Source organism: Stylophora pistillata, chromosome 1 (assembly GCF_964205215.1).
Source record: "Stylophora pistillata chromosome 1, jaStyPist1.2, whole genome shotgun sequence".
NCBI lineage: Eukaryota > Metazoa > Cnidaria > Anthozoa > Scleractinia > Pocilloporidae > Stylophora > Stylophora pistillata.
The window spans coordinates 12,139,274-12,150,795 of record NC_142519.1 but is presented as its reverse complement, the minus strand read 5'-3'; the positions used below and the strand labels follow the sequence as shown (position 1 = coordinate 12,150,795).

At 38.7% G+C, this 11,522-nt stretch overlaps 1 protein-coding gene across 1 annotated transcript; it reads right to left on the bottom strand.

Moving 5' to 3' along the window:
• Positions 1 to 5,908: 5,908 nt before the first annotated feature.
• On the bottom strand, positions 5,909 to 8,930 carry LOC148741252 (GFP-like fluorescent chromoprotein amFP486). The gene is made up of 4 exons (XM_088737303.1): positions 7,845 to 8,930; positions 7,213 to 7,437; positions 6,591 to 6,800; positions 5,909 to 6,159 (listed from the first exon to the last, which is right to left on the bottom strand). Exons 1-4 carry the CDS (start codon positions 7,925 to 7,927, stop codon positions 6,015 to 6,017), a joined length of 663 nt encoding a protein of 220 aa, XP_088593429.1. The 5' UTR covers positions 7,928 to 8,930; the 3' UTR covers positions 5,909 to 6,014.
• Positions 8,931 to 11,522: the final 2,592 nt, after the last annotated feature.

Genomic DNA, 11,522 nt, shown 5'->3' with positions numbered 1-11,522 from the left:
TCTCCCATCCAAAAAAAACAACTGCTTCAAAACTAAGGTTCTCTTCGAAATTTCGAAAAAAATATTTGGATCATTTTAGTTTTCTGGGCAACTGAGATCGAGTTTACTTTCTCGAGGTCTGTGATTTCGAGGTCTGCGTTTTCGAGACACCCTTTTCTTAGCGGTTGAACACCAAAATAGCGCTAACTCGCCGAAAACTCTTCAAAATGGCCTGAGACGTTGGTAATCAACAACGTAAAAAACAAGGCAGTAAGGTATGTCCATTTTATTTCAAAACGGGACATTTTTATCGCTCTTTTAAGGCAAACCGATAACATCCCATACAAACCTCTATAAATATAAAACGTTGCGCAACACTGTATAACGTAAGAATCACGTCCGCTTTTCTAGTAGTGAGCGGTTAGGTGGAAAATGAGAAGTGTGGAAAGTGGGGAGTGCGGAGTGTGGAAAACGAGGAGTGTGGAAAATGAGGAGTGTGGAAAATGAGGAGTGTGGAAAATGAGGAGTGTGGAAAATGAGGAGTGTGGAAAATGAGGAGTGTGGAAAATGAGGAGTGTGGAAAATGAGGAGTGTGGAAAATGAGGAGTGTGGAAAAGAAGGAGTGGGGAAAATTAGGAGTGTGGAAAATGCGGAGTGTGGAAAATGCGTCTATATGATTACCGCTGTAGATGTCTGCATAAGTTAATAAATTATCTGAATTCGTCAATTTCATAGAAAATGCGGCGGTTCCGGAGGACGTAATACGTTATTCATTTACGTTGTGTCCCCAATTAGCGTCAGCTAAATACATTGACACATGAATAAAGTTTATCATCATCATCATCACCAGGTTACAAACTGGACCGGTCAACCCGTTGTGCCGCTTAAGGTGGCTCGTACCGGTTTTCATCTTTTTGATGGTTTGTAACTTTGAAAGAATACAACAGAAAGACTGACCAAGGCCAGTTGAACACTTTTACGGGGTTGAATTACATAATCATTGGTTATCCAAAAATAAGTGTCATTTCGTCACTAGCAGTTTCCATGGCAACACTTTCATAGGCTTATTCAGACGCAATTTTTAGCTTGTGGCTTAAAGAATTCGAAAACTAACCCGGTGACCCCCTGATTTTTTTTCAGTGATTGCTTTTGGCACTTGAAAAGGAAAATGCACAAAGATTTTTAAAAAATTCTACGGAGCGGAATTTCAGAAAATCTACAAAAAGGACAATTTTCACACATCACAAATTTTCTTCCGTAGAATTTTCTATTTTTTTTTTCTGATGATTCCTTTCGACGTTATTATCATATTGGAACAATAAAAAAAAGGGGTCACCGGACTTGTTTTCACGCAATAGCTTTCGTGAGTTTAGCAATTTCCACGCGCGTTTTAAAAATCTGGATTCTATAGGATCGACATTTGCTCGTGATCTGTTTTAGCTACCGCTGACAATTGCGTGTGCTCGCGCGAGCAGCTACGATCTGATGTTTACAGACGTTTACTGCTAAGAAAATCATTAAACAGCCGTCAAAGACAGCCTCCCGAGCTCATCTTAAAAATCCTACACATGACTTCTGGCTGTATCATATTATTTTCCTTGAAGTTTCAAAGTCTTCTTCTACTTCAGGTAGATTATCTTTCACTTGAGTTCTTTTTTTCGCCGTCGCAAGATTTCATATCGGTTGAATATTTCTTTTAAATGTGAAGTTAAGCAACCTTTACTTCTCCGAAAATCGTCTTCGTTATCTTAGTTTCTATCTCCTGCATTCATAGTGGCCGCTCAACACATCAAATACAAGCTCTTAGGTAAACTTCTCACAAAAGTAGAAAAAATTCCACGCGCCGCCATCTTTGTTTTGAATTTTCATCTTTTGATCTCGCGCTTCTTTCGCACGTTTCTCTCCCGCGCGTCACGCAAGAGTGACCTGTTCCCCGCGCGAGGAAACTGCTACGAGCCACCTTAAGGCGACAGATGCAGGTGATACATGTACGAGCAAGCAGAAGGTGATGAACGTTTCCGAAAAGAAAGGCGACAAGAGGGAAGTGAGGAAAAAACGTAAATCACGAGAAGAAGCGAGAGAGGATGAAATTTTGGCAAAGAGAATTATGACTGAAGGAGGTGACATAAAAAAGGATTTAAATGGATTGGACCGACTAGCGACAAAGGGCGAAAAATACTACCGACTACCGACAAAGATCGAAAATTTTAACCGATTACCGACAGTCACTAAATCTTTTAGCAGACAAGCACTGATGTTATTGAGACCGATAGCTTTAGTGGTTTTGAGCTGTTGTAGCTGACGAATAACGAAGTCTTCCGTAATTGGCTGGAAGTAAATTCATAGGGTAGACTTGAGTTTATCGTAAGTGTCGAGAAAATTTAGGACCTGTAAGACTCGAGCTTCTGCGCTAGTTTAGTTCCAGTTGTTGTAAAATGGTCATGCATGATTGAGAATCTTTACTACAGACTTGTTGCTACAGTATTGAACACCGTCGGCTTCAATGCAAGAGATGGGAGTTCTTTCTTTGCGAGATGTTATGTTGTTAAGAGTTTTCCATAACGCACTTGGATTAGACATAAGAACTGAAAAATGTTTCTCTGCTTTGGCCAGGGTAACACCTTTTTCGGTTGAGAAAGCTTCATTTGATTGATGTCTAAGGTCTAGGAAAGTAAATCGCTTAGTGCAAACAAGGGAATTGTGTCGGAAACATGGAGACGCCCCCACGCGAGAACAATTTCTTTACCTGTGAAACCAGATATTTCGTTTTGCTTGCACAATTACAATTTACAATTTATCACTTATAGAGCGCTATTTACAATGACAGATCAACAGCGCTCTACAATCAATCCTAACTCGCCCATCCCACCCCAGGGGGAGGACATCCATCACACAGTAATCTCGTGCGTGGGAAATTAACGTCTCCTACCCCTAACCCTGTAGGAGACGGGACCTCCATTTATTCGTCCCTATCCGAGAAGACTAGAATATCTAACCATTTCTTGATGTTATAGAAAGGAAGCATATTCTTCTCAATTATTTTAAGACCTTGAGTGTTGGTCCGGCCGGGGCTCGAACCCTCGACCTCCCGCACAACAGTCCAGCTCTCTATCCATTGAGCTAACCGGGAGGCGATACAGTGACAGTTGATTGATTAAATTAGTGATTCTCATATTACCTATATATATAAAGAAGCGATTACACATTAGACACACAATAAACGTGGGAACGCGGTAGAGCTTACAGAATTGTGGAGTCAAAAGAAATATCATGGTTCCCTCGTCTTATTTCTCTCTCCGAAAATGAGATTTTGCTTCGCTTAGTTTCTATGATGCACCTATCAAGCCTATTAGAATTGTCTGCAAGGAAATGTTTTGTTTGTGATCACACATCGGGGAGAGGCCAATTTGGAATGATTGTGAGATGTTTATTGTCCTTTATAGTGTCACGGAAAGAACTGAAAAAAGTACCTCTCAGGCTCTGCTGGGCATAATTGGCTGATTTAAACATTAAAATGCACCCTTATTCTCACCAATTTTTCTATTAAGCTTATAAATTGGTATTAGTTTTCTGCAACACGAACTTCCAGCGTCATTCTATTGAAAACTTGATCTAAATATTTGCAGTATTAATCAGTTTTTTTGTCAAGGAAGCAATCGATTCTGAAACAATTATACCTTGTTTCTGTTTTAAATTCCTATGATAATTACAACGTGACAAAACCTCTACTTACCACCTCTTTAAAGTTAAAGAAATTTTGTGATGCTAACGTTGTTGGTAATGTTGTTTTTAAATCTTTTAAATGTAGGATTCTTACGTTCCCATCTCGCGCACTTTTAGGATTCTCTTTCTTTGGATTGTCTCGTTAGTATAAAGAACCACTTTTAGAATTAATCTTTCATTCGATTGTTACCGCATACTATGTACCCCGCGCACTTCTATGATATTCTTTTATTGGATTGTAATCAGTTAGTATCTCGAGAACTTTTGGGATTCTCATACATTCATTCTATTGAAATGTTGGTCTTCTGTGATGCTCTAGCAATACTCTGGAATAACAGCCGGCTGCTTGGTAGAGTCTGAGAAGGAACGGACTTTGATAAATTGAATTAAGGAAGTGTATCGATAAAAATTATTTATTCATTTTCCAATGACTATACGTCATTCGCTCCGACGAAGGGCTAACGCTTGAAACGTCAGCTTTTGTAATCGTTACGGTGGCCAATTTACCATTTCAACTTTGTTGATATATCCAAATTATATATAGATAGCTGGACGGTGTTTGAATCAGCGCGCAGCACTCGATACTGTTGTCTTTCGATCTTGCCGCCTTTGTCTTGATACTGTCTAATAATGTTATTACCGAATTTAAAGTTAAGTTCTAACAATCGAAATAAATTTCACCAGTTGAAATTCTACAAATGACCGTTGTTTCGCTGGAAAAAGAACTCCGGAAAATATTAAAACGCTTCCTATACTTACAAACTTTAAAAACTTTCCGTACAGATTATCAGATCGCAACCGCGTTAGTAGGCCAAATCTGGCCACAAAAATCGCGTTTCCTCCGTCTCAAGTAAAAGAGGTACATGGGTAGTTCTGAATACGGCAACACCGCAAACAGAATAGGAAAAACACCGCACCACCGCAAGAAATATTATCAACACACCGACACCTCGATAAAAAAAAAAAAACCATCCGGATTTACCTGGTCTGGTCTCACTCATCTTTAGAAAGTGAAAGTGAAAGTGAAAGTGAAAGTGAAAGTGAAAGTGAAAGTGAAAGTGAATGATTCGATACCTTAATAGCAGCATAGGCTGAATTGCTAAGGTCTACAGTGTTACTAAGGTTGAGATCGGACGTCAGCATTATCAGGCGCCTCTGGCAGCCGCTTTAGTCCATGTAACGACCTCACCTTTTCCCCCACACATCCCACCCCAGGGGAGGACATCCATCACACAGTAATCTCGTGTGTGGGAAATTAACGTCTCCTACCCCTAACCCTGCAGGAGACGGGACCTCCATTTATTCGTCCTTATCCGAGAAGACTAGAATATCTAACCATTTCATTGATGTTATAGAAAGGTAGCAAATTCTCCTCAGTTATTTTAAGACCATGAGTATTGGTCCGGCCGGGGCTCGAACCCTCGACCTCCCGCACAACACAATCCGGCAATCTGGCAATCTGGCAATCCGGCAATCCGGCAATCCGGCAATCCGGCAATCCGGCAATCCGGCAATCCGGCAATCTGGCAATCCGGCAATCCGGCAATCTGGCTGGCCGATTGCGCGTACGGTAGAGCTCCATATATAGGTCAAGTAAAATATAAAAGAACGCAGAGCCTGGGGACAATCAGCCAATGATCAAAGATTAAGTCGGATTATCAAAAGGTTTAAAGAATAAATTGCAACACCGAAAATGGTTTATTTTACCGAACACAGTCGCTTTAAACTTACAAACATCATACACTGTAAGGTTTGAATCACTGCGACACCGCAACGTAAGTTGTTCTTCACCTCCATACCGCATTAAATAAAGGGTCAACAAGCAACACCGCAAACATCAGTCTCCCCTCCAGGAGCAATCTACGATTTGAGCCTTCAGCTAGCATAACCCTTTTTCTCGATTGCTTTTTTAAAAAAATTTCTTCTCAGTTTCTCTGTGTCATTACTTTCATTCAGCGATAAATTAAATAGAGTCTTCGCTCTTCTGGCTGGCAGTTCATTCAGTTTCCGGAGCTGACCAATTGACTCTCCTATTACATGACCCGATAGAGAGGATGAGATTTATTGAAAAAGAGTTGTGGGCATCTAACTATGTGTAGGCAGTCACGGAAAATAGTTGCAAACAAATCTGCAATACATGTGCTCCCAGTTTTTAGTCTCAGGGAGCAATTCTGGCCGCAGGAAATAAGATAATGACAATACACCGTTTATTATATCAATTTTCTTTTTATTATTCAACTGACCTGATTCGAGTTACAATGAATTCAGGGCATTAATTGTAAGTAATGAAAATGCTTCCATCTTACAAAGAGTTATTTAACCTTCAAAGGGTTAACGTGAGCCGCAGCATGTTCTTCCAGCTTGACCGTAAAACCTTTTTCCTTATGGCCAAGGTCGGTCCTCACAATGTGATGTTCTATAACATGATTCGGGGGCAGTGTCACCGGCTTCTCTGGTCTGTGCAAAAAAGAAAATAATTAAAAGAAAGAAAAAAAAAGGTAAAAGAAACAAAAAAACCGAAAGAACAGTTAAAAACAACTAAGAAAAAATAGACAACACTTGCTTTATGAACAACTCTAATAAAACTTTGCCTTTGATTTCTCAGAATTTAGTAATTTTATAGCAATTTAATTTAGTAATTAACTCAACAATTCTTTTGATCATTAAATGGTTATTTTGTCCATCGCCTTTACTTGTAGAGTTCACTCATGCGATACCGAATATTTTTTTTAAGATGAGTTGTTACTCTGCTGTTCTGTTGAAGCCCTCTTCATCCCTGGGTTCTCTTTAACTTCTTTAATTTGGGGAAACACAAAACAGAAGAGAGCCGTATATTCAAAGAGGACGTTTCACAATCGTCAGAGCTGATGCAGACACGAAAATCTTACTTGTAAGTAGAGTGAAACTGGCATCTGTGGTAACGACCACCTTCGAGCAGAAGAAACTGAGTCACATCACCTCTCAACAGCTCTTTAGACACAGTCATTTTTTCGAACGACTTATCCCAGCCAATTGACTTCTTTTTCATTATGGGTCCATCAGCGGGAAAGTTTACGCCATGATAGATGGAATTGTGGATGAAGCAATTTCCTTCAGGACTGCAAAATTGAGAAAGCTTTGGAGTATCAGTTAAAAATAAAGGTTAAATCAATCTTGCAGCTGCTTCAAATAATAATACTGCAAAGTGTATATCCAGTAGAGCAATGCTTAAAAGCCTAGTCATAAATTTAGTCATTTTCCAGTTTTAGCCCTCTTACTCACAAATGGCGTCTTACATGATGAGGCCAAAACTCATTTCAAACTGAAGCAGGCTGCATATCCTCGGGTTATAATATTTTTTATGTGGTTTTTCCCAACCTGTGTGTCAACAAAATGAGCTTTTGGAAGAAAATCACAACTAAATTGCATCTTCAAAACGGCCACTCCCTGCTCTATGTCAAAAATATTCTTGAAGATTTAATTTCTTTTAAAAATGTTCTCTAACTGCCATGCGAGAAGTTACATTTATACCGAACGTTCCAACTGGCTGTGGCAACTCCTCCATCCTCAAATATGAATGACCTTTCACATGACATTCCATCTGGATAGGACTGCTTGAAATAGTCAGGCATGCCTGGAGGATACTTAGTGACGCATCTGTTTCCATTTTGAAACGCTGTCGACAGTATGTCAAAGGAGAATGGAAGGGGTTTTCCCTTAGGCTTGATGATGCATAATTCGCTCATCTGTGTCCCCCTAAACATGAAAAGAGGAAAAGTGTATTGGAAATTGTTTTCAGAAACGGCTCATGTGTAACTGGAAATGCACGAGAATTCAGTAGAGGGAACCAAATATTTATTATCACAATTTGAACTCAATAAGACAATACTCCACAACCTTTCATGTAAGAAAAAATAATGGTAAATGGGTTTAGTTGTGACTGAGCTTCTCGCCTGATTCTTGAAGTTGATGAAGAAGTCGATGTCATGGACCATAGGTAATTTGCAAACTTGGATAGAAACAAGCTCATGGTTTATGACTGAAAAACTTCTGATTAATTTTTGGGCAGAATCCTCATTCTCTATCCCCTGATGTCCTCTTGTTTGTTATGCATGGCAATGAAATAATCTAAGATGTTGTTTTTTTAATTAAGAGACACTTACTCGTAAGGGTTTCCAATTCCTTCACCTTCGATCGTGAATTCGTGGCCATTGACATTGCCTTCCATATGGTATTTCGTCCTCATTTCGTTTGTGATACCATGAATAAGTAAAAGGAAAAAGGAAAAAAAAACATAACTGACATTAATAATTCTGAGACCTTAACTGATTTTCCAGCGGATTACATGTATTATTACACATTATTTCAAATAATTGTAGTTTTTTTTTTTTTTTTTTTCTACAATTAAGATGTATCTTGAGCCCCTCGAGCCATATCAAACATCACGAAGCGCCTCACACCATTTGTGCATGTTTGGCTATGAATTTGATTTTCTTACTCTTTGACCGTCTTTTAAAATTTATGCTTGAACGCTAAAAGTTTATTGCATCAGATAAAAACACTAGACTGAATTTCGCTCCAAGGTGAGTTGGAAGCTCGAAGACATGCAAAATGAATTAATTGAGCCCATGACTGACACATGAAGTCAGGTTAACTAGTTAAGCTTAACAATAGGATCAATAGTTCTTCGTATGGCATGTTTCTGTCTGTGGTATGTGGGGCATGCATCTACTCCAATAACGTTTCCCTTTGCAATTGCGAATCCTACTTGAGAACATGTCAGAACACCCAGAAAAATTGAAAGTCACCTACGAGGATCATTTCTTTATTTAATTTTCATCCGCTGGTCAAATGGAATTCATTTCATTAAAGAATAAGGTCAGATTACTTCACGGGAAAGGATAACCGTCAAAACTTTGCCTCGCTCCCAACGTGCGGACTCCTAGTCAGTTAGTAGCAGCACCCAACTGGTATTTAGAAGTGTGAATCCTGTCGAAGCCTAAATTTTTCAAAGCCTCTTTTCTCTAATTGCTAACATTGCAGCTCACCTGCCAGGATCACTGCTTTACTTGATAGTTAGTGTCAGGACATAACGTTTGCAGAGTATATTTTGGGTGTGGCATAGCGGTTTGCGTTAAGACGATTTTATGTTATTCCTTGTTAGCAAGGTAAATTCAGTTGCGACTGTCCTTTCTTAGTTAATTACTAGATTTCACTTACTTGCTTTGAATGAGACATGTTGAGGATAAATGGCTTGAAGCTAAATAGAACAAAAAAACAATCATTGATGATGATGATCCCACGTGAACAAGCATGTGATTTTTAATGATGATCCCACGTGAACTATCATGTGAAATTTAACAATTGGTTCATTCTTAACGCGCGTGCATTGTTGAAGTTTTACAAAGCTAAGAGCTCCAAAGCCAAATAGTCTAATGCATTTATCGTTTTTTCGAATCGACTCTCATTTAGGATACTTATTTATCATTTGGGCTCCAAAACGTATGTCAATCGGAATGGAACAGAAAAAGAAATTTGAAAGATTTGAAACCTCGCGGCTAAACTCCACGAGAACTTTGCAGCAGAGTAAAATTGCACGTGTCATCTTGTATAGACACGGCCATCGTAGTAGCTTTTAAGAAAGTAGATAGGATTTGCACGCGCGTACTGCGTTGTGACGCGGCAAAAACTTATTTCCTGCAGTGTTACCTTAAGATGAATGATTATGTAATCATGGAAGATAAGCACACACCCTAACCTTTCGAGTGCATACTTCGACCTCTTCCTTGATTTCGTAAAATTTGACAACTAATTAATATATTTGGATACACTTTCAAACCTTCTAAAATAGAACTAATATTTCGATTTCTTGTCGTTGGATATGAGACTGTAAGAAAGATGGAAAACTCGCTTATGGAAAAAATAATTTCTTTTTGTAATTAACTTGCCGTCTGAGCATTGTATTATTAAATTAATTACTGCTTTTCTTCTGGCAAAGATAAAAAAGAGGATAAAAGCACTTTCAAAGATGGCACACAGACATAACTGATAACCTATTCAAACAATTTGGTTTTATCGATTGATTCGATAATGTGAATTGGTCACTTTAGTGTATGTAATTCTAATGATGGCGTTTTGAGCGTCAAGGTGAATGACGAAGGGCTTACGCCCCAAAATTCAGCTTTAGAATCTCTGTTCGACGATCTACTAACTATGGTTGGATGAAAATTCCCAAAATCATTCGCGTCCTTGTGGTTGGACGTGAGACTGTTCGGTTCTAGCCTTTGCAATTAGTTGGTTAGTGACCCGTTCCGTCGATCAGAGGCTTGTTTTTGGAATGATCATTTGTGTTAACTGATAACATAACCTGCGTGAACTGTATGTTTTTTTGGAATTTCAAAATTTTGCGTCTATTCTTCATCAGTTAATTTCAAGTTTGGGTTACGCTGGATAGTTAAAAAAAAAAAGGATCATCTGCAAATTCAGTGGTAGTTACTAAAACTTGATACGTTTGGCATAATGATTTTTGCCACGTGCAATTCAGATCGTGACAGCAACAGTCTCTATGTTGTAAAAATGAGACGATGGAAGGAAGAAATTAAAAGAAAAATACTGTACGTAATCATTGTTGGTGCCTAGAGATTAGGGTAACGAAGAGGCTTTTGAAATAGTTTCTTTAGATTATTATTATTATTATTTTACTGTGATTTTTCAATCTGCATTAAAAAAAAGACTCAAAAAAATTATTTCAACAAATTATGAATACTCTAGAGAAAGGGACATAAACATAGCACTCACGCAATACGTTTACGTACAAAACACGTTTACTTAATCACCTATTGTATTGTATTGTAATCTTTATTTAGACACGATCAATTCATCAGCCTCTAAAAATACATAGCACATACGCTAAGATATTTAAAATTAAAACTACATACTATAACACTAAAGCTGTTTTCCGTGAATGCCGTGCGTTAGACTTAAAAAATGTCATTGATCTTACGTTTAAATAACCCCAGAGACTCTGTGTTCCTTATATCGCGTGGTAAACTGTTCCATAATGTGGCGCCATTGTAGCTAAAGCTTTTTCTGTAATAATTAGTGCGCGGTAGTGGAACATTAAGCTTATTTTCAGAGTCCCTGAGGTCATAAGCAGAGTCACGCCACGTAAACTTTGAATATAGATACCTTGGAGCTAGCCCGTGCAGACATCTAAACATCATGGTGGCTTTATGGATTTCCTGCTGGCGTGCAAGATTTTTCCACCCTAAAAACTCGAGTAGCTCAGTTGCATCAGCATCATAGTTAGAGAATGCCAACACACGGGCTGCTCTATTCTGCAATTTCTGCAGTTTGTCTCGTAGCGTTTTCCCACAGCTACCCCAAACAATGTCACAGTAATCAAAGTGAGGTTTTACTAAAGCTTGGTAGATGAGATGTAAGGTTGATGCTGGGATCAGGTGCCTAATTCGCTTTAGGGCCCCGATACCAGAGGCGATCTTTTTCGTTAGTTTTTCGATGTGACTATGCCAATCGAGTTTATCGTCTATTATTACACCAAGCGATTTTGTAGCTGAAACCTGGCTCACTTGAGTATTGTTCATTCTAATTGTTGGTGAAGCTGTGAGAGTATTCAGTCTCTGCCTCGACCCTATTAGCATGAATTCGGTTTTAGTCATGTTCAACGTGAGTTTGTTCGCTTGTAGCCAGTTGAAGACGTTTTCTAGGTCTTCATTTAGACAAAACTGAACGTTCTCAAGATTGCTTCCCGCAAACCTGGAACTGTTTGAGCCGAACTGAAACAATGTCAGATAATTAAATTTTTCTTTTGTAAACGTCCT